The 24,474-nt window shown below is 35.5% G+C and overlaps 1 protein-coding gene and 1 non-coding gene across 2 annotated transcripts in view; one reads left to right on the forward strand and one right to left on the reverse strand.

The window, feature by feature from the left end:
- Nucleotides 1-24,474, forward strand: part of ANKRD31 (ankyrin repeat domain 31) — a 110,064-nt gene that overhangs the window by 26,006 nt on the left and 59,584 nt on the right. Inside the window, exons 7-10 of the mRNA XM_023520411.1 lie at nt 119-772; nt 2,816-3,087; nt 5,843-5,952; nt 17,969-18,124. Coding sequence (XP_023376179.1) covers nt 119-772; nt 2,816-3,087; nt 5,843-5,952; nt 17,969-18,124 — 1,192 coding nt within the window. The remainder of the gene's footprint in view (nt 1-118; nt 773-2,815; nt 3,088-5,842; nt 5,953-17,968; nt 18,125-24,474) is intronic.
- LOC111729481 lies at nt 1,047-1,150 on the reverse strand. The gene has a single exon (XR_002776244.1). It is a non-coding gene; the product is annotated as a U6 spliceosomal RNA (small nuclear RNA).

A 24,474-nucleotide genomic window follows, 5' to 3' on the forward strand; every position in this document is an offset into this window, starting at 1 on the left:
AGTTGATAAAACTATTTGGGGGTACTTACCAGCATGATAAACTGGAAAACTATAGTTTTCATTTTAAACACTATTTTGTGTATGTTGTACTGATGAAAATTCTTTTTGGAATACATAGGAACTAAGTGCCGACAGAGACTCTCCTGAAATTAGCATTCTCTCGGGTACTGCTATTAAAGTATCTGAATTGGTTGCTGTAAAGGAGAAATTGTTAATAGAGCCACAGAAGATCTTAGCAGGATCAAATACATTTTCTGAGTTTGGAAAGGAAGTCACATTTAGTGTGACTTCCGAAGAAACCAAGGATGAAGAAAGCTCTCTTGAAACGTTTGTATCTGCCTTAGAAAAGTTACTAACATCACCAGAAATCACCCAGGAAGAAAGATTGTTTGAAATAATGAGTGATTTTGAACCTAGAGAGTTGATGAACCCATTGAGCAACTCTCCAAATTCCATATCAATACCTTTGACATGCCACAGAGATTTACTGGAAAACACAAAGGATGATGCATTGCCAGCTGAGTTGTTAGCAGCCTTAAACACTTTGTCAGAAGCCAAGGTAGGGCCCATCTGTCACAGAAATGAAGGAGGCAGCAGTCTCAGTGCTGAAAGTGAATGTGTAGGAATAAAGCCCAACATTTCTCAGACTGATGCAGATTGTACACAAATATCAGAGGTGAATTTTGAGTCTCTTTGTTCTACTCCACCATTTGAACAAGATTCCAAGTTATCCGAGTTGCAGGACAAGCATCTTTCAGTGCAGCAAGTAAGTGTAAGTATGAGTCAATGATTTTGCTTTTTATAATGACTTTTAACAAGTCTTCATTGCCCATATACTTTATTTTAAATTCAAACCTTCTACTCAAATATTAACACTCCAAAGATACTTTTTGACTTTGAAGTGTACAGTGATCTTTTTAGAGGTTCCTGGGGTAGAGTTTTCAAGAGGGTTAAAGTTAAAATAGTCAAGTTTCTCCCCAGAAGACCTGAGAAGATAGATTATTAAATTGCTTATACAAGGGGAGGAAAGAACTCTTTTTTAAAAAAGAAACATGGAACACTTAATGACTTTGAGTGTCATCCTTGGTGAAGGGCCACACTAATCTCTTTATTGTTTCAATGTTAGTATATGTGTAGCCGAAGCAAGCACAGAAAGCTTTACCAGAATTTTTCCTCTTAGCTCAGAAAGTCACTATGTCTACCTGGGTGCAGAGTGGAGATGAGATACCCCACATTAATTTCTAGTTGGATGTAGAATGTATGCAGTTGGGCACCTAGGAGAGGGAAAAATTATGCCTGGCTTTAGCAGAACTTTACATTCTGTATCTGAGGATACTATCATGTGGCAGTTTCTGGAGTTTAGAATTCCTGAAATATTATGCCTGGAGACCTTGAAGAGACCACTTGCCAAGTCTCTTTTTCATGTTGAAATTTTTGAAAAAAAAAAAAGGTCTTTATTTTTTCTTGATTAAAATAGTAGTACATCCTCATTATAAAAAAAAAATTCAGACATTACAGCAACACATAATAATATAGTAAGAAAAAGTCTCCCACAATTCCACTTCCAGAGATAATCACTATTAACAATTTCATGTCTCTGTCTCCAATTTTTTTCTATGTGTATTCTATGTGTTTATTTTATATAAATGGGATTATATAGAATGCTTTGCAACTGTTTTTTTAAATTTAATAATACATCTTGGTTATCTTTCTGTGTCAGTGAATGTTACCACTGACATGTTTTTCCCTGCTGAGTGATATTCTACTGTATGGCTACTCTGTGTTTGTGTGTGTGTGTGTGTGTAATTTTTTTGATCAGTTCACTAGTGATGGTTATTTGGATTATTTTTTTCTTTTCTTTTTTTCTTTTGGCTATTACCAAAATTCTCCTACAACACATTCTTGGGAAGATTTAAATAACATGATACTAAGGTCATGTTGCAACATACACACCTAGAATAATATTACTGTATTCAATTCTGGTAAAAAAAAAAAATCTCAAAGCAGATATAATATGATGAAAAAAATTTCAGAAAAAGAGAAACTAATCACAGGGATAGGGCATGAAGATTAAATTAAACATTCCAGTATTCTAATCTGAAATGATGTAATAGGAAATCGTGATGGTATTGATAAAGTGAGCATGAACTTAGCAAGTCTTCAAGAAAAAGAATCTTTTAAAAGTATAAAGAAGACTGATTTCAAACAAATCAAATTAAATACGCTTACTCAGCTGTAATAAAAATATGAACCTTGTTATCTTCAGAAGCTTTGCAAACTATATAAATAAGCTCAAGAAAGGTTTATATGATATGTATAAAAATATATATCATGAAAATTAAATCTATAATGGATTATTGAAGGGAAGTTAGAGCCATTCGTGATGTACTGTTAACCTGTAGATTGAGGTTATATACTATCTTGTTCCACAAAATATCATTTACTGCACTCTAAGATAACAAAATACTAGTCTGAGTAGAGCACTGATCTGGCCTAGTGTGACAGCTACCCATTTCCTATGAAATTAAAGCACCTAGAGTGACCTTAGGTTGGCTCTTGACTTTATAGATGAATATTGATAAGAATAATTTTTACATATGCTCTGCTTGCCTTAGGCTTTTAAATATACGTTGTTCTTTATTATATTAATTATACAGTTTTTCACTATGTTCACATATGTCTGGGTTTTTGTACTTTCATCTTATAAAAGGCATTAGTATGTAATCAAAAGACAGTATAAAACTTACTTTCTTTTAGTTTTAATTTTTTTTGCATTGTTGTAATTATTCGTGTATGTATTTATATCTTATTGCAGACTCTAGAAGACTCAAATCCACTTGGAAAGCAGACTTTGGTGCAGCAAAATGCCATCTCTTGTGATCCACTAAATAATAAAGGAAATTTAAATCCAGTGGAAAATAGCTCTGACCAGGACACTCCATGTGTATTAAGGAGATCATCCAGAGTTAAAATAGGCAGATATGCAAAGCACACAGATGACATGTATAAGATGCCAGAAAAGATTTTACCAAAAATACTTGGCTGTGAGAATCAAACAAATAATAACTCTTCAACTGAAAATTTCAGGTATGCTATGAAATTATATTTTTCAGATATGCTATAGACCTTACAGATAATTCTATGCTTGGGACATTAGAGTCAATGTACAGTTAACCCAAATAAAGAACTTTTTTTTTTTAGTATTGTATTTTTATTTTGCAGTTTTTTTTTTTAACCCAGGAAACTCTTTTTTTTTTTTTTTAAGACAAAATAACGGGAGACTTGTTGTATTTCAGCATAATGCTAGTTTTATTTATCTTTTAAAATAAGTTTTAATTAACATCTATCACCACACAATTATAATTTTTTTTTTCTGGTGATGAGAACTTTTAAGATTTACTTTCTTAGCAAATTTCAAATATATAATATGGCATTGTTGTCACCGTGCTGTACATAACATCCCCATGACTTATTTATCTTAAAACTGGAAGTTTATACCTTGTGACTACCTTCACGCCTACCTCCCACCTCTGACAACCACCAATCTGTTTTCTGTATCTGAGTTCAGGATTTTTTTAAAACTTTATTAATATAATTTTATTTATGGTAATAATAAAATGATTTTATGGTTTTACATTACAAAAGTTAGTATTATTTATACCTGCCTCTCTGAGAACTCTCAAATATAGCATTTCCTATAAATTGTGTCCATTAACTTCATCAGAATGTCAGTGGAAATAATCATTTGTGTTGAAAAAGTTCCCACCTCCATTTCAGACACAGGGTCACAGGTTCACCCAGCAAAACAGTTTGTGCAGTTGGTACTGAAAATCATAACTTTTAACAAGCATCCTTTTTATAGATAAAAGGAAACTTTAATGTATTGACATGAACCTGAATTTACTCTTGAAGTGTTTTAGAAAGGCATGCATTTGAGAGTAGGAATGCTGAGGAATCCACGACTAACTACTTAGTATGTAAATTATGTTTTCTCTTGTATCACATGTAATGACTGCTACTTGTATTAATGAGCTAGCGATACAGTAAGAAACAACAGTGCCCTTTCAAAGCCAAAGGTGGTAGTGGAAAACTTTTATGATTTAAGGCTTATCTTTCTCTGTTAGCTGCATCACTTGACAAGCATCTCCTGTCCTCTTCTTCGTTGCATCATAGCTAACACCTAAGCTGCTGAGACTTCTTTTCCTCCATCCAGACAGCACCATTTGCTGCTTTTGTAAAAGTGTCACCCCAACTTAGTGATTCAGAAGTCAGAGTTTGGGTTTTTCCTTTTTTTTAGATTCCACATGTAAGTGAGATCATATGATATTTGTCTTTCTCTCTCTGACTTATTTCACTTATCATAATGCCCTCAAGGTTCATCCATTCTGTCACAAATGGCAGGATTTCCTTCTTTTCCATGGCTGAATAATAATCTCATTGTATAGATACCACATTTTCTTTATCCATTCATCTATTCATAGGTTGTTTTCATGTCTTGGCTATTGTAAATAATACTGCAGCAAACATGGGAGTGCAGATATCTTTTCGAGATAGTGATTTTTTTCCTTCAGATAAATGTCCTAAAGTGGAATTGCTGGATTATATGGTAGTTCCATTTTTAATTTTTTGAAGAACCGCCATACTGTTTCCATAGTGGCTGCACCAATTTACATTTCCACCAACAGTGCAGAGTTCCCTGTCCACATCCTTAGCAACACTTGTTATTTCTTGTCTTTGTGATAATAGCTATTCTAACAGGTATGAGTATTATCTCATTGTGGTTTTCATTTTCATTTTCTTGATAGTTAGTGATGTTGAGCACCTTTTCACGTACCTTATCTACATACATTGGCCATTTGGATGTCTTTTTTTGAAAAATATCTTTTTAGTTTCCCATTTTTAAATGAGATTCTTCTTTTGCTATTGAATTGTAAGAGTTCTTTATTTATTTTGGATATTAACCCCTTATCAGATATATGACTTGCAAACATTTCATTCAGTAGGTTGACTTTTCATTTTGTTGATGGTTTCCTTTGCTCTGCAGAAGCTTTTTAGTTTGATGTAATCCAACTTGTTTATTTTTGCTTTTGTTGTCTTCGCTTTTGGTGTCAAATCCAGAATATCATTGCCAAGACCAACATGAAAGTGTTACCTTCTATTACCTTCTGTGTTTTTTTTTCTGTGAGTTTTATGGTTTCAGGTTTTGCATTCAAATATTTAATACATTTTGAGTTAATTTTTGTGCATGGTGTAGGATCGTAGTTCTTTTGCATGTGGCTGTCCAGTTTTCTCAACACCATTTATTGAAGAGGCTATCCTTTCTCCATTGTGTATTCTTGGCTCCTTTGTCATAAATTAATTGACCATACATGCATAGGTTTATTTCCAGGCTCTCTATTTTGCTTTATTGATATATGTGTCTGTTTTTATGCCAGTATTTTGCAGGTTTTGATCAGTGCTATACCACATGGCAAGTCCTCTTTTCTTGCAAAGAGCCTGCCTCTTTTCCCTAGAAAGTGAAGAGGGTGAATGGTTACATGTCAACTTGGGAGTGAGGGGTAAGAGATTTAGAATACTCAGCACTTGCAGTTGACTGCTCCTAAAGGAGAGAAACTCACAGATGGCACAAAGAAAAGGCTAGAAACCATAATGACTGGCATGCCTGTCACAGATTTATCTGCAGTTTTCTCAGGAGCTGTCTCCATACTTAAAACTGCCATGCTGTCTGACAACAGCTTAGTAAAATACCTTTAAGTTTCAAAAATTTAGTTAAAATTTGATATGATTCTTTGTGAATGGCTGTAGAGAATATGAGATTTTAAAAATACATTTATTTTTCAAGGATTCAGGATCCTGCTATAATGATTAAAGGCAAAAGGAAGAATGTGCATTCATCCAGACTTAAGAGTGGAGAACAGATCTGGAAAAACAGAAAACTTACAAGAAAAAATGGTGAGGTATATTTTATTTTTTTAAGTAAGTAACATAGAAACATAGAATTCTGGCATAATAAAAAGGAATTAGAAATTACCTATCTTAACTTTCTCATTTTACTGATGAAGAAGTCTGGGAAGGTTAAATGATTTCCCCTAGCATTGCACAGCTCAGTAGTAGTATAAGTGAGACTTGATCCTGACTTCTGGCTCATAGGATGATATTTTTTTCTATACTTATACTTTGGAGAGAATAGTTACAGAACTCTTTTAAAATTTAGATGTCTGACCTGTTTGTGGTGTGACTAACCTAATATAAGACTTGAGAAATCATACCAAGAGGAATAAATAGAGGAAAGCAGAAAGCAAAATTTATTATTCTTTGAAGTCGTTTCTATATTCCTATAAAACCTCAAAGAGTGAATTAAAAAACTATCGGAAACAGTAAGAATCTAGAAAGACTCGTTTAAAAATAATAGATAGGGCAGTTGGCAAAATTGAAATATAGACTGTAGATTAAATAATAATATTGTATCAGTGTTAAATTTCCTTGAATTTAATAATAATTTGGTTATATGAAAGAATGTCCCTGTTTTTAGAAAATATACTCTTAAGTATTAGTGGGTAATGAGGCATGGTGTATGCATATTGTTCTTTATGTATATATGTATTTGTGTGTGTGTGTATGCATATATAAAGAGAGTGGAAGAATGATTTAAAATGGTGGCAAGGTGGCTCCATAGTGTAGTGGTTAGCATGTCTGCTTTACACGCAGAAGGGTTCACGCCCCACATGGAGCCATGGACCATACCCCGGGTGCGCCAGGCCCCCTGGGTGCGTCAGCCCCCCCGAGTGTGCCAGGGTGCCAAGCCCCAGGTGCACGCCACAGCGTGTGGGAGGAGACACCCTGCCTTCAGAGATCCAATTCTTAAGGGGAAAACGGCAACATCCATAGGTCAGGAGTAGAAGTGGTGGTATTGGGGGGAATTAAAGAGGGGAAAAAAAATAATAAATAAAATGGTGGCAAAATGTGAACAATAGGTGAATCCTTGTTCTGTGTTTGCAACTTTAGAATTAAAGTCTGAAATTGTTTTCAAATAGTTTTTAAAATTTCAGTAAACCAAAAGAAGACAAAGTAAAAACCTTTCATATATATACATATTACCCATTTAGAAAACAGAAGACCCCTTTTATAATAGTTATAAAGAAAGAAAAATATCTGCTTATATACCTAATAAGAATATCTGTAAGAAGAGGGTTTAAAAATTCTGCTGAGAAACATTTAAAAAAAGACTTGAATAAATGGAAAAAAAAGCCTTATTCTTGACCATAAATATTCAGTCTTGTAAGAAATTTACTTTTCTTTAAATTATTCTATAAATTCCTGAGAGCTCAATCAAAACAATGAGAATAGTTTAAGGGACCTCTGGAACTATACCAGGCACACAGATACTTGCATCACAGGGGTACCAGAAGGAGAAGAGGGAGAGCCAGAAATTGAAAACCTTTTTGAAGAAATGACTGAAAACTTTCCTAACCTGGTGAAGGAAATAGACATACAAGCCCAGGAATTGCAGGGAGTCCTAAACAAGATAAACCTAAAGAGGCCCACACCAAGACACATCATAATTAAAATGCCAAAGGTTAAAGACAAAGAGACAATCTTAAAAGCAGCAAGAGAAAAGCAGTTAGTTACCTTTAATGGAGCTCCCATGAGACTATTGGCCATTTTCTCAAGAGAAACTTTGCAAGCCAGAAGGGATTGGCAGGAAATAGTCAAAGTGATGAAAAACGAAGACCTACAACCAGGATTACTCTACCCAGCAAAGCTGTCACTTAGAATTGAAGAACAGATAAAGAGTTTCCCAGACAAGAAAAAGCTAAAGATGTTCAGCACCACCAAAAAATAAAAAATATTAATAATAAAATGGCAATAAATACATATCTATCAATAATTACTTTAAATGTAAATGGTTAACTCCAATCAAAAGATAGCGTGGCTGGGAAGGTGTGAAGATAGCGGACTAGGTAAAAGCAGGGTTCATCTCCTCCCAGGACCACATTGAAATTACAACCAAATTATAAAATAAAGTGGAGAATCACTTGAAGTTCAATTGATCATAATACCTACATCTGATAATATAAAGGAGCCATATTGAAGCCGGTAGGAGCGGCAAAGTCCTGAATCAGGCTAGACCCGTGGGTGGTGGAGGATCACCGGGAGGGAGAGTGAGGCTACAGAGGCTCTTCTGAAGGAGAAGGGTGTCCTAGTTTCATCTGGAGGCTCTCCAGCTCAGGGTCCCAACTCTGACTGTAGAAACTACAGGGAATTCTGGCCATCTGGGTGAGGTGGAAGGCGACTGAGCCCCTAGACATTCCTTTGAAGGACCCACACAAAGGCTTTCTGACCTGTGGACACTCACCCAGGATACCGGCGATGGGTCTGAGACTCACACGGGATTCATTCTGAAAAAGTCTCCATTACCTGGAATCAGAACGAGGGCTAGAAAGGCAGCCACCGTTATGCTTTAGTCTGGCACCCCTACAGGGTAACCTACAGACCATGCCAGCTTGATTGTGCAGACCCCTCCCACAGAGCCATTAGGAAGCTCTGGTCTGAGGGGAGCAGCCTGTCCTGCCTAACCTGCAGACTGCTAGGGGCAATTGTTCTTGGATCGCTGCCAAGCCCTAACCCGAGTGATTCAGAGTGAAGTATTCACAGCAGGGTGGCCATTGTTATGAGCAGCATTTCTAATCCCAGCAACAGCAGCCAGTGCTGTGAGCTGCATTTTATCAGTAGAGTTAGACAGATCACTGCTGCCAACATGAACCTGGCCAAATATCAGGGACCTGTGGGCCAGTCTCAGACAACAGCTGGTCTTGCTGCGATCTGGGTTGTCTGTGGAAACTCACAACAGTTACCAAATTTGCATCAAGCCTGAGGATGTATTGATCTGATTGCCATTGTCTCTGTGAGACCCCACCCCACCCTACCCACAAATTTCCCCAGGTGGCCCATTGACAGTGAACTGACACAGCCCTGCCCTTCCCCTCCCCTGACCTCCTAATCCACACAGGCAACAAACTTTGGCTGACACAGGGTGGTCACTGCACGGAAATTAACAGCAGGCAGACCTTTGCTACCTGCAAGAGTTGCAATATTGTGTCCAGGGAGCACAGGGGTCTGTGGGAACATTCCTGACGGCAACTGGTCTCACTGCGATCTGGGTCTATAGCGGGAATGCCCAGGCACGGAAGTTGCAGCAAAACTGAGGCCATATTGGCCGAATGGATCTTGTCACTTTGAGATCCCACTTCTTCCAAGCCACAAAGTGCCTGCAGCCCATTGACAAGCAGACTCTTATGCCCTGTTTGGCTCTGGGGTTGAGCACTTAGTGCAGGCAATAGACCTAGGCTAGCGTAGTGAGCACATTTTGAAGAAAACAGTTGTGGACAGATCACTGCTGCCTGTATGAGCTACAGTATCTCTTAAGGGGATTGCAGGGGTCTGTATTGGCCTGACGGCCCTTAACTCCCTGAGCTCCTGCCCCATCCAGTATACAAAGTGCCCACCGTACATTGATAGGCAGCTGCCCCTGCTTTGGGGTAGCGCATTTAGGCCCAGGGTGGGCAGTAGTTGACCTTGCAACATGTGGAAACTTGTACATCAAGCCACAGAGACAGCGTGGGCATGTAAACTGACACTGCAGTGGCAGGGGGAAATTTACTTACTAGACCCAGGAGACTCCCAGAGTCCCTGCGCCACCCAACATGCATATCACCCAGAGGCTCATCTAGTTTCAGAGACTTATAGGCATCTGATAGGCAGTATCAGGCCTTGAGAAGCACTGGTCCCTCTGCTAAACTGCCGTAGGTCAGGGACGGGGGATAACCGAGAGCTGCCTACAGCGTTGTCTCTTCCACTTACCTATAGATCCAGCATAGACAACAACCATCAGTGGATTGCTTTGTAGTTCCCACCGGGTAGCCGTGAGCAATCAAAAGCAGCAGCTGACCTTAGCCTATGGGTGAGCCCCTCCCAAGGGGCCACAAAACCAACACATCTGGAGGCTGGCACCAGACCACAATGGAACAACTCCTAATTAGCTCCAGTAGTGATACATACAAAGGGTGGTTGCAACAAGCACACAAGTTTGCTAGGGCAGATCACACTCAGTGGGGTCAGCCCCCACACAACAACTCTTATCTTGAGGGTGTAGCCAATTCACACAATTCGTCAGCCTGAACGTTAATCCTACCCACTGATCTACTAACAACAATAAAGGCTTGGTAACAACAGAAGATCACACACAACCCACACAAAGGTCACGTCCAGAGCTCCCAGCACAAGGGATCAGGGAGAGTACGTCACTGGGCCACATAGAACACCTTCCACATTAGGCCATCTGGCCAAGGCTGAGAGATGAAACAAATATTCCTGACACATAGAAATGAACACAGAGAGACTAATAAAATGAGAAAACAAAGAAACATGCCATAAATGAAACAAGAGAAAACTCCAGAAAATAAACTAAATGAAATGGAGGCAAGCAACCTACCAGAGACAGAGTTCAGAATGATGGTTATAAGGATGCTAAATGAACTTATGGGGAGAATGGATGAGCACAATGAGAACCTCAACAGGGAGATAGTAAGCATTAAAAAGGACATAGAAACCATATAAAAGAACCAGACAGAAATGAGGAATACAATAACTGAAATAAAGAATACACTAGAAGGATTCAACAGTAGATTGGATGAAGCAGAAGATCAAATTGGAAGACAAGGTAACTGAATACACCCAATCAGAACAACAAAAAGAAAAAAGAATTTAAAAAAATGAAGATAGTTTAAGAGACCTCTGGGACAACATGAAGCGCAAAAATATCCGAATCATAGGAGTACCTGAAGAGGAAGAGAGAGAGCAAGGGATTGAGACTCTATTTGAAGAAATAATGACAGAAAACTTCCCTAACCTGGGAAAGGAATTATACATACAAGTTCAGGAAGCATAAAGAGTCCCAAACAAGAGGAATTCAAACAGACCTACACCAAGACACATCATAATTAAAATGCCAAAAGTCAAAGACAGAGAATCTTAAAAGCAGCAAGAGAAAGGAAGCTGGTTACTTACAAGGGTACTCCCTTAAGAATGTCTGCTGACTTTTCAATGGAAACTTTGCAGGCCAGAAGGGGATGGCAAGAAATATTGAAAGTTATGAAAAATAATCTATAACCACTGATACTCTACCCAGTAAGGCTTTTGATTAAAATGGAAAGTGAGATAAAGAGCTTCCCAGACAGAAAAAAAGCTTAAGGAATTCATCACCAACAAACCAGTGTTACAAGAAATGTTAAAGGGTCTTCTGTAAAAAGAGAAGGGGTAAAAAAGAAAATAGAAATAATGAATATGAATAATAAAATGACAGTAACAATGTACCTATTAGGAATCACTTTAAATGTAAATGGATTAAATGTTCCAATCAAAAGACATAAGGTAACTGAATGGATAAGAAAACAAGACCCATGCATATGTTGTCTACAAGAGACCGACTTCAGATCAAACAACACTCACAGACTGAAAGTAAAGGGCTGGAAAAAAATATTTCACGCAAATGGAAATGAAAAAAAAGCCAGGGTAGCAATACTTACATCAGATAAAATAGATTTTAAAAGAAAGGCTATAATAAGAGATAAAAAAGAGCATTACATAATAGTAAAGAGATCGATAAATCAAGAGATTATAACCTTAGTAAACATATATGCACACAACATAAGAGCACCTACATACATAAAGCAATTATTGACTGACATAAAAGGAGAGATCAATAGTAATAGTACAGTAGAAAACTTTAACACCTCATTGACACCAATGGACAGATCTTCCAGGCAAAAAATCAACAAAGAAACAATGGGCCTAAAAGATACACTAGAACAGATGGACTTAATAGATATTTTCAGAGCATTTTACCCCAGGGCAGCAAAATATACATTCTTCTCAAGTGCACGTGGAACATTTTCAGGGATAGACCACATGTTAGGTAGGACACAAATCAAGTCTCAGTAAATTTAAGAAGATTGAAATCATATCTTCTCTGATCACAATGGTATGAAACTAGAAGTCAACTGCAAGAAAAAAACTGGAAAATACACAAACACATGGAGGCTAAATAACATGCTACTAAACAATGAATGGGTTATTAGTGAGATCAAGGAAGAAATCAAAAGATATCTAGAGACAAATGAAAATGAAAACATGACTCAAAATTCATGGGACACAGTGAAAGCAGTCCTAAGAGGGAAATTCTTAGCAATACAGGCCTACCTCAAGAAACAAGAAAAAGCTCAATGAAAACATGACTCAAAATTCATGGGACACAGTGAAAGCAGTCCTAAGAGTGAAATTCTTAGCAATACAGGCCTACCTCAAGAAACAAGAAAAAGCTCAAATAAATAATCTAACCTTACAATTAAAAGAACTAGAAAAAGAACAGCATACAAAGGCCAAAGTGAATAGAACAAAAGAAATAATAAAGATCAGAGCAGAAATAAATGAAGCAGAGTCTAGAAAAACAATACAAAAGATTAATGAAACCAAGAGCTGGTTCTTCGAAAGCACAAAACCCAGACTCATCAAGGAAAAAAGAGGACTCAAATAAATAAAGTCAGAAATGAAAGAAAGGAAATAACCACAGACTCCACAGAAATATAATGGATCATAAAAAAATACTATGAGCAATTATACGCCAACCGATTAGACAATCTGGAAGAAATGGACACATTCCTAGAAACATACAATCTCCCAAGACAAAGTCAAGAAGAAACAGGAAATCTGAACCGACTGATTACCACCAATGAAATTGAATCAGTAATCAAAAACCTCCCAAAACACAAAAGTCCTGAACCAGATGGTTTCATGGGTGAATTTTACCAAACATTCAAAGAAGAATTATCACCTATTCTTCTCAAACTATTTCAAAAATTCAAGAGGGAAGGCTCCCTAGTTCCTTTTATAAGGCCACCATTACCTTGATTCCAAAACCAGGCAAAGACATTACAAAAAAAAACTATAGGCCGATATCTCTTATGAACATTGATGTAAAAATCCTCAACAAAATATTAGCAAATCGAATTCAGCAATACATTAAAAATATCATACACCATGATCAAGTTAGATTTATTCCTGGGATGCAAGGTTGGTTTACTATCTGCAAATCAATTAATATGATATGCCACATTAACAAATTGAAAAATAAAAACCATACAATCATATCAATAGATGCAGAAAAAGCGTTCGACAAAATCCAGCATCCATTTATGATAAAAAGTCTCAGTAAAGTGGGAATAGAGGGAACATACCTCAACATAATAAAGGCCATATATGACAAACCTACAGCTAACAACATATTCAACAGGGAAAAGCTAAAAGCATTTTCCTTAAGATCAGGAACAAGACAAGGATGCACACTTTCACCACTCCTCTTCAACATTGTATTGGAAGTCTTAGCCACAGCAATGAGACAAGAAAGAGAAATAAAAAGCATCTGAACTGGAAAGGAAGAAGTGAAACTCTTGTTATTTGCTGGTGACATGATACTATATATAGAGAACCCTAAAGATTCTGCCAAAAAACTGTTAGAACTGATCAATGAATTCAGTAAAGTAGCAGGTTACAAAATGAATATTCAGAAATCAGTGGCATTTTTATACACCAATGATATACTTTTGGAAAGAGAAATTAAGAAAACAATCCCATTTACAATTGCGTCAAAAACTATAAAATGCCTGGGAATCAAATTAACCAAGAAGGAAGAAGACTTGTTTTCAGAAAATTGTAAGTCATTGAAAAAAGAAATTGAAGAAGATACAAATAAATGGAAGCATGTACCCTGTTCATGGGTAGGAAGAATCAACAGTGTTAAAATGACCATGCTACCCAAAGCAATCTATAGATTCAATGCAATCTCTATCAGAATACCAATGGCATTTTTCAGAGAGCTAGAACAAACAATCCTAAAATTTATATGGAGCCATAAAAAACCCCGAATAGCCATGGCAATCTTGAGAAAGAAGAACAAAGTTGGAGGAGTCACATTACCTGATATCAAACTATACTACGAGGCTACAGTAATCAAAACAGCATGGTACTGGCGTAAAAACAGATACATTGATCAATGGAGCAGAATAGAGAGCCCAGAAATAAATCCATGCCTATACGCTCACTTAATATATGACAAAGGAGATAAAAATATACAGTGGGGTACAGACAGTCTCTTCAATAAATGGTGTTGGAAAAATTGGACAGATACATGCAAAAAAAAATAAAGAAGCTGGACCATCTTCTTATACTGTATGCAAGAATAGACTCAAAATGAATTAAAGATTTAAATGTAAGACCTGAAACCATAAAACTTTTAGAAGAAAATATAGGCAGTAAACTCACTGATATTACTAACAGGAATTTATTTTCAGATATATCTCCTCAAGCAAGGGAAACAAAAGAAAAAATAAACAAATGAGACTACAGCAAACTAAAGGTTTTGTACAGCAAAGGAAACCATCAACAAAAAAAAGACAACCAACTATTTGGGAGAAGATATTCGCTAATGATACATCTGATAAGGGGTTAATATCCAAAATTTATAGAGAAGTTATACAACTCAACAACAAAAAAAACAATCAAATTAAAAAATGGGCAGAAGACCTGAACAGATACTTCTCCAAAGAGGAAATACAGATGGCTGACAGACATATGAAAAGATGCTCAAGGTCGCTAATCATCAGAGAAATACAAATTAAAACCACAATGAGATATCACCTCACACCTGTCAGAATGGCTATCATCAATAAGTCAAAAAACAGCAAGGGTTGGCGAGGATGCAGAGAAAAGAGAACCCTCATACATTTTTGCTGGGATTGGTACAGCTGCTATGGAAAACAGTACGGAGGTTTCGCAAAAAATTAAAAATGGATATACTTTTTGACCTAGCAATTGCACTTCTGGGTATTTATCCAAAGAAAACCAAAACAATAATTCGGAAAGATCTATGCACTCCAATATTCATGGCAGCACAATTTACAATAGCCAAGATATGGAAGCAACCTAAATGCCCATCAACAGACAATTGGATAAAGAAATTATGGTTCATATATACAATGGAATATTAATCAACCATTAAAAAAAATGAAGTCCTACCATTTGCAACGACATAGATGGACCTAGAGGTTATTATGCTGAGTGAAATAAGTCAGACAGAGAAAGATAAATACCATATGATTTCACTTATATGTGGTATCTTAGGGAAAAAAAAAGAACAAACTAATCAAAAACAGACTCACAAATATAGTGGACATTTGGTGATGGACAGAGGGGAGGGGGGTTGGGAGGCTGGGATAATGGGATGAAGGGCTAAAGAATTAGTAGTTGATAGTTGGGCATGGGGAGCATGACAGAGGGAATGTAGATAGCATTAATATGATAGCTAGGTGGAGGGACAGGGGAGGGAGAGAGCAATTGGGATCGTTTTATGAACTATATAGATGTCTAACCAATGTACTGTATACTTGAAACTAATTTAAATAAATAAATTTATTTTAAAAAAAAGATAGGGTGGCTGAATGGATAAGAGAAGAAGACCCTTACATATGCTGCCTATAAGAGACTCACTTCAGATCAAAAAACACACAGACTGAAAGTAAAGGGATGGAATAAGATATTTCGTGAAAATGAAAATGGAAAAAAAGAAAGCTGGGGTAGCAGTACTTATACCAGATAAAATAGACTTTAAAACAAAGGCTATAATGAAACAAAGAAGGACCCAGTAATCCCACCTCTGGATATTTACCCAAGGAAACCCAAAACTAATTCGAAAAGACATATGCATCCATATATTCATGCAGCATTATTTAGAATAGCCAAGACATGGAAGCAACCTAAGTGTTCATCAAGAGATGAATAGATAAAGAAGTGGTACATATATACAATGGAATATAACTCAGCCATAAAAAAGAATGAAATTTTGCCATCTGCAGCAACATGGATGGACCTATAGAGTATTATATAAGTGAAATAAGTCAGACAGAGAAGGACCAGTGCCATTTGATTTTACTTACATATGGAATCTAAAAAGTAAAACAAACAAAACAGAAACAAACTCATAGATACAGAGAACATTTTGATGATTGCCAGATGGGTAGGGAGTTGGGGGAATGGGAGAAAAAGGGGAAGGGATTAAGAAGTACAAATTGGAAGTTATGAAATAGTCATGGGGATGTAAAGTATAGCATATGGAATATAGTCAATAATATTGTAAAAACTGTGTATGGTGTCAGATGGCTACTAGATTTATCCAGGTGATCACTTCATGAGTTTATTATAAATGTCTAATTACTATGTTGTACATCTGAAACTAATATCACATGTCAACTATAATTGAAAAATAAAAAATTATTTTAAAAAGGATAATGAGGAAAAATATACTTTGCTAATGTTAGTTGTATTAGTTTTCTATTGTGGTAACAATTTACCACAAATTTAATGACTTAAAACAACACAAATTTATTCTCTTCCAGTCCTGAGGTCTGAAGTCCAAATGAAAATTAAGTTGTTAAAATCAAGATGTCAGCAGGACTGGTTCCTTCTGTAGGCTCCAGAGGAATAATCTGTTTCTTACCTCTTCCAGCTTCTAGAGGCTGTGGCATTCTTTTGCTCCTGGCCACATTGGCCTAGTCTTTGCTTCCATTGTCACATTGCCTTCTCCCCTTTTGATCTTTTTGCTTCCCTCTTCTCTTCCCAAGATCCTTAACTTAACCACATCTGCAAAATCCCTTTTGCTATGTAATGTAACATTCTCAGGTTCTAGGGATTAAGATGTGAACATCTTTGGAGGAGCATTATTTAGCCTTCCATACCAATCAAAAGAAAGTTGCTTGCAATGGGAGGGCAAGTCATGGCCATTATTTAGTCATGATTGGAAGTGAATGTCTTCCACAACTTAGTTTTCATTCAAAATTTTTGTATTCTTCTTAATTTGTTATTTTAAATAAATCACATAATTATAATAGCAAGTACAACTAACGATGACAGGTCTGAGAGTTAAAGACTATTGATTTTGGTAAGTATACAGTTTATCTGTTGGGAGCAAAATGCTGGTATGCAGGAAGGTAGGTTCAAATATTCAGCAGTTGGTTTGTTTTACAGTGGAATTAATTAAGCGGAAGGAATCAAAAGGCAAATTGTGGTCTACTAAGAAATTTGCTACAGTAGGTAAACTCAGTTACCTTCGTGAGATTTTAGAATGGGGCATACTAGCTAGATCAAAATGGGAAAAGTTATCATCAAAGCTGTTGTGAAATTCAGGGAAACCAAATGAATATTAACCACAAAAATTGACAGGATTTGGGGTATCTAAATGAGCAGTTTCAGTATTTTAGAAGTCACAGTGGAGAAATGACACTTGGTTTACATAACCTGGGAAACTATTTTAATTATGTATTTCTTGGCTTAGGAAATCAAAACTATTGTACAAATCAAGATCATAGTTCTTTAATTTATGACAGTTATTTTTAGCAAAGAGAAAATTTAGCATTCTCTTTTCTGGTCTCATGGGGGTTAATTTTTGTGTCTTATATACCTCTTAGATTTTCTCTAATGGTTTTATGAGACATTTTGGTATTATATAACATTTAATTGGGTTTAATAGCATCTAATTCTAGATTTAAATAGTCTTTTTCACCAGAACTTTTAAGAAAATCTGTTAATCTTCTCATGTATGCACCTGTCATGGGGTTTCAATGAATATAAACTGATTAGATGATTTATAACTTGTACAAATATTTTCAAACTATTTAACATTTGTCTCACATTGTACATAGATATTATAGTTGGGTAAATGAATGAAATGCTCTTTCATAGTATAATATACCTCTATTCCAGAATGTTGACTGGATTCACCCTGTTATCTATATTCCTCCTGATTTTCAAATAAGCATTATTTTTGTTTGTTTGTTTTCTTTCATTCCTTCCCTTATTTCAGATAAAATGAAGATGAATAAAATATCTCTTTCTAGTATTAACCGGAGAAATATTTTTGGAGAGAACTTACTATATAAGGCTGCTCTGTCCAATAATGCTGATCTTGTTCATCATTGTATTAAAAAAGGTGGAAATGTTAATCAACCAAGTTACGCTGGTAAGTTTGGGTTACCACCCATAGTTATCGTGGAAGTGGTTTGTAGTTTCAGATGAATCACTCCTATGAAATTATGGCAAAATAGGCCTAAGGTAAGTCTCAAACAAAAAGCTTCCAGGTAATTTTCCTACACAAGTAGTTCTTCACTATCATCTCCTAGGTGGTCAGGGGTGGAGGGAGCAGGAGAAGAGTATTATATTTCACTTCAATCATTATGCCTGCCTGTGACCCACCAGGTGGGCTGTGTGCAGTGACATTACACGGAAGGATGGGGTTCCTGAGTCTGCTTGCTGCCTTTGAATGGGCATTATTACTCTGAGCCTCAACTCTGTAAGGGAAACGAGGTCAAAAGCTGAAAGAGGCTGATGGTACACTGAGTTCAGGAGAAACTGATGACAAAATGGTAGATGTACAGCAGTAGCGATGGCCAGGGAAATGGAGAGAAGAGAGGAAGTAGAGAGGGTTGAGCAGAGAGCTCAGAAAGAACAGTCTCTCTGCAAAGCTGGATCTCTAGTACAGTCTCTCTGCAAAGCTGGATCTCTAGTACAGTCTCTTTGTGGGGAGAACCTGACTTGTTCTGGGGAAGAGTGACTCCTTAAAGGCATTTAAGGCATGGAGCAGCATTGGGCCAACCTGGATAGGGATTTTATGTGTCAATACTTTTACCATTGTTTCTAGACTTTCTCACTTTATGAAACAGTGCTAAAAAGTCTTATGTGTACAGAGATCAACAGCACAATCCACAAACAAGCAGGTGATTACAAGTGTACCCCTCATACTTAACTTTAGCAAGGCCTGGGTTTATACTATAATTGGGGTTTAGGTGGTTCTTTCTGTTAGTCTCTGTCTGCTTAAGTTCAGGAATAGCTCTATATGTAGCAAACTTGACTTTATGGATTTCCCAGGCATCTCTTAACATGTGTCTTTTTCCCTAGCCCTTTTTTTCCCCTATGCCATCATTAACATCCTTGTTGGCTGTTCCCTGCTTGTCTTCACCCAGTTAATGAACACCTCGTCACTGACCCAGATATTTCTGTGACTTTCATGAACTTTTTATCTTTACCATATTTTCCAGGCTTTTTGAACTCTTGTTTTCTACTTCCTACTTACGATCTTAGCTCTGATCTTTACACTTAAGGCTACTATATCCCACAGATTGCAGAGGGCAGTGTTACCAAAGAGTTGTCTACAAACCATCTTCATCAGAGTCTCCTGCAATGTTCGTTTAAAGTACAACCTTTTCTTCAGCCCCAAAACTCACTCACAATGAAAATCTATAGTTTAAAACCTAAAAATTCTCCCAGTGATTTTTATTCTCATTAAAGCTCAAGAACTACTGGCAAGAGGTGTATGAGCTCCATGTAACGTATCAGTCCAATGTAGTGAGCTTTTCCAGCATGCGTCTTATATGCCAGATGCTATGAAAACAAAAAGATAATATCTACTAAAAACCTTTTAATATATTTATTTTGTGATATAATCCAAAAAAGGCTAAGTGCCTTTTGAGAAATTACAAAATGTTATAATAACATTTCATAGATAAGATTTGTATTTTACAAATGCTCAATTTACATTTTTTGATATCTTTTACCTATCAAAAGCAATGGTGACAACCGGGTAGTAGTCTGGAAAAAACAAAAAAACTCTGAATACCCAAAACAGATCTCATAAAGCTTCTTTCCTAAAAACCCTCTTATACAAATGCCTTGAGCATTATTCTACACAGAATTCTATTTGATTGCTATGCCTATGACATATTAGAACTGGAAAGAAAGGATGGCATAGGCCAAGATATTGATAATAGTAAGAAGTTTAAGCCAACAGCAAGGTAAAGGACAGCTAAAAACATAAAAAAATAAGAAGCAAAATTGTTGAGGACTATATAATGTAGAAGAGAGTGTGCTTCATAGCTCTATGGGTTTTATCATTTGCTGCATTAGAACAAAACTAATATAATCTTGAATCTTTATTAAACGTGTTAAATTATATTCTCTTTATAGGAAATTTATAATCCTCTAAAGCTTTAAAGATATTTCCTCCAAAATGGTTAAATTTTTAAAAAGAAAAAAAAATGTTGCTTAATGATCTTCCAACCTACAGATCTTGGAGATAATAAAAATCTGTTGTAAAATAATACTCTTTCTTTTGTAGCAGTGGTTTTACATCACAGAAGGACTAACCCTTAGGGAGAGGGAAATTCTTTCTTACATTTGATTTCTTTCTGTAACATGTAGTCCTTTCTATTGTCTACAGTGGCTCTTTTTCACTGTAGAATTAAGGTCCTTCTGGCTTTATCGATGCTGGAAAGTCTTTCAACCCTGAGATTAATACTGTTCATTACTGAGTCATCCTTGTTTAGATTTCACTTAAAGTAGCATTCATTTTTAACTCCCCCTCTCTCCAGGCCCCATCATTTACTCTGGATTACTCACATATACCTTGCCTTCTTTGGGACTTTTCTGCAGTAAATTTAAAATATAAGACTGGCTTTTCCTTGGAAACCAGACATTGCTTTACATTTACCTTATCTTTTAATAATTCTGGGCTCAGAAAAACAAGCTAATCTCTCATTATAGTTGTTTTCTCATTCCTATAACAGCCATTTTGTTCCCTTTAGGAAACTAATTTTTAATGTATTTCAAGGAAACCTAAATAAGGAAAGGAAGTTTTCTAGGAGGAAAATCATCATATGCATTCCAAAGTTAATAACTTTTGGATTTCTAATACTTCATTTTTTTATCCAACCAAACCTAGACCCGTGGCAAAATAATCAAGCTAACCAGTATACACATTGGTAAGCAAATTTCCATTGGTCTACAGGTCCCAAAACCTAAACACCAGTGAGGTCATATTTTTTTCTTTTTTTCTCAGAAACAGTACTTTAGGGGGAGATAGTTTTTATATTATTTTTTTTAAAACTGGTAGTTCTTAAATGGTTGTGTTTTTAAAGTGCACATGTAGCTGTTTATTTGAAAAATTTTCAGAAAGTATGAAAAATTTCAAACATAGGAAAGTTGAAAGAATTGTACAATAAACATCTGTATACCTAATACCTAGATTCTATACATTTGTTTTTATCAGCTAGTTATTATAAAGGAAAAACACTTGGGTTTCTCTTCTACTCACACTCATAACACTTCTGACACCAGATGTGTAGGTTTTCAAAACATCAAGCAATTCTCTGACACCAGCTGGGCGTCCTTCAGTTCAATTCTGACACTAAACCCGCATTAGCACAGACCCCACAGGTTAAGGGCTCATTCCCACAAGACTACCCCCACTCCCACTTTAGATGCCAGTTGCAAGTAGTTGGTCCCCAGGCTACCCACAACTTCTGTTCGACTTCTGTGCTCATGGAATTGGGATATGCTACCTTTCCAGCATGCATATGTGTTCACCAACCTGGAAAAGCTCTCCAAATACCATACTTTGGGGATTTTTATGGAGGCTTCATCATGTAGGCATGATCAATTATGAAATCCATTTTTCTAGCCCCTCCTTCCTTTGCAGAGAATGGGGAGGGTGAAACTGAAAGTTCCAAGTTTATAATCATGGCTTGGTCTTTCTGATGACCAGCCCCCATCTATGAGCCTGCCAAAAGTTTTCTCATCTGAACAAAAGACATTTCTGTCACCCAGGAAAAATTCCAAGGGACTTAGGAGCTCTATGTCAGAAACCAATATATATTTCTTATTATTTCATACACCTATCCATCTTTAAATATCTCTGTTCATCCATCAATTCATCTTTATGTTAATGCATTTCAAAGAAAGTTATAGGCATTAATACATTTTAGTAATTAAACACCTCATCAAAAATATTATGAGTTCAGTAGTTTTTTTTTTTTTTGAGGTAAAGTTTTCATATAGTGAATTGCCAAATCTTAAATGTGCCATTTGATGAATTTTGCACATACATTCACCTGTGTAACTCAAACCTCTTTCAAGACATAGAATGGTAAATTCATCCTAGAAAGTTCCCTCATGCCTCTTCCCAGTTATTCCTCACCCCCAGTCTCTGGAAGCCACTGTTGTACAGATGTTTTTCACCATAGGTTAATTTTGCCTCTTTACTATTTCACCATGAAGCATGATGTTAGCTGTAGGCTTTTGTAAGGCTTTTGCTCCGTGTGAGAAATCTATTCCCAATTTGCTGAGAGTTTTTATGAGGAATGGATGCTTGATCATGATATATTATTCTTTTTATATATTGCTGGATTCAACTTGCTAATACTATGTTAAGGATTTTTTGTATTGATGTCGATAAGTATCGTTAGTCTATAAATTTCTTGTGATATATTGGTTTTGGTACCAGGGTTATGCAGACCTCATAAAATGAGTTAAGAAGTATTCTCTCCTCTTCTATTTTCTGAAAGAGTTTAAGATTAGGGTTTTTTCTTTCTTAAATGTGTAACAGAACTTAGGAGTGAAACTATCTGGGCCTGTGGTTTTCTTTGTGGGAAGATTTTGATAATAAATTAAAAATTTTTAGTAGGTGTGGGCTATTCAGATTTTCTCTTTTACCTTGTGTCAGTTTTGGTAAATTATACTTTTCAAGGAATTCATCCTTTTCATCTAAGTTATAGAATTTTTTGGCACAGTTATTTATAATATTCCCTTGTTATCCTTTTAATATCTGAAGCTCTTTAGAGATGTTTTATCTTTCATTCCTCACACTGCTTTTTTTCTTTCTTCCTTCCTTCCTTTTCCTTTTTTAATTCCATCCTTCCTAACCTAGAGGATTATCAATTTTATTAATTTTTTTCAAAGAACCAACTTTTGGCTTTAAAATTTTTTCTTTTTGATCTGTTTTTTATTTTATTTCTACTCTTTTTCTGATTTCTACTTACTTTTGATTTTCTTTGTTTTTCTGGCTTCGTAAGGTTGAAAATGAAGTCACAGATTTTTGTACCTTCTTTTTGCCATAAATATTTAAAACTTTAAATTCCCCTCTACTGCACTTACCTGCATCCCACAGATTTTGATACGTTATATTTTCATTATCATTTAGTTTGAAATACTTTTCATTTCTTGTCTGATTACTTCTTTGACCCCAGGATTATATTAGAAGTTGTTTAATTTTAAATATTTAAGGGTTATTTAGATATCTTTCTATTATTGACTTCTAATTTAATTCTATTGAGGTTAAAGGATACATTTTCTATGAATTTGATTATTTTACACTTATTGAGAATTGGTTTAATGTCTAATATATGGTCTTTCTTGGCAACTATCCCTTATAAACTTGATTTTTTTTTTCAGTTGTATATAAGGTTCTATAAATGTCAATTAGACGAAGGTGATTGATAATGTTTAGAACATCTCTGTCTTTACTGATTATTTTTTCCAGTTGATCTATCATTTCCTGAGAGGGGTATTGAAATCTTCACAACTGTGATTATGGAGTGGTCTACTTCTCCCTTTAATTCTGTCAATTTTTGCTTCTTATATTTTGAAGCTCTGTTATTAGGTTCATACACAGTTATAATTGTCATGTATTCTGATAAATTAACCTTTTAATCATTTGAAATCTCTTTATCTAGGATGATTACATTAATATATAAAATAGAATTTATATATTAATATCTATTAATGTACTTTATATATTATGTTTTATAGATTATATATTAATATAGATACCCTAGCCTTCTTCTATTTCTTATCTATTTGCTATACCATTTTTTAGCTTTTATATTTTCAACCTATCTATATCTTTATATTTAAAATGTATTTCTTGTAGACAGCATACAGTTTTGTTATTTTATCCATTCTGACAATCTCTGCCTTTTAATCAATTTTCATTTCATGTAAGTGGTTAGATTTAGGACTATCATTTTATTAATTATTTCTCATGAGTTTTATTTGTTTTTTTTGTTTCTCTTTTTGTCTGCATTATTTTTTAGTGTATAGTGTAGAGATTGCAATATACATCTTTAATGTTTCACAGTCATCTTAGAGTTAATACTGTAATACTTCATATAAAATGTATGAACATCGAATATATTTCCCTTATCCTTTTTATACAATAGCTCTCATATATATTACACTTACACACATAGACCCCCAAACATAATGTTAAAATTTGTGCTTTAAATAGCTATATGCATTCTAAGGAAATTTATAGGAAAAAAACTCCTATTAGCTATATCTTTACCATTTTCGGTGCTCTTATTTCTTTCTCTAGGCTTTCTATTTAATACTATAAGAGAAACTTCTATAGCATTTTATGGCTGTGATTTTTAACTGGGGTGTTTTTGTCTCTGAGGGGACATTTGGCAGTTTCTGGAAACATTTTTAGTTGTTACAACTGGGAAAGAAGGGATGCTACTGGCATATGGTGGAATTCTCAGA

The sequence above is a fragment of the Pteropus vampyrus genome, unplaced genomic scaffold (assembly GCF_000151845.1).
Source record: "Pteropus vampyrus isolate Shadow unplaced genomic scaffold, Pvam_2.0 Scaffold262, whole genome shotgun sequence".
NCBI lineage: Eukaryota > Metazoa > Chordata > Mammalia > Chiroptera > Pteropodidae > Pteropus > Pteropus vampyrus.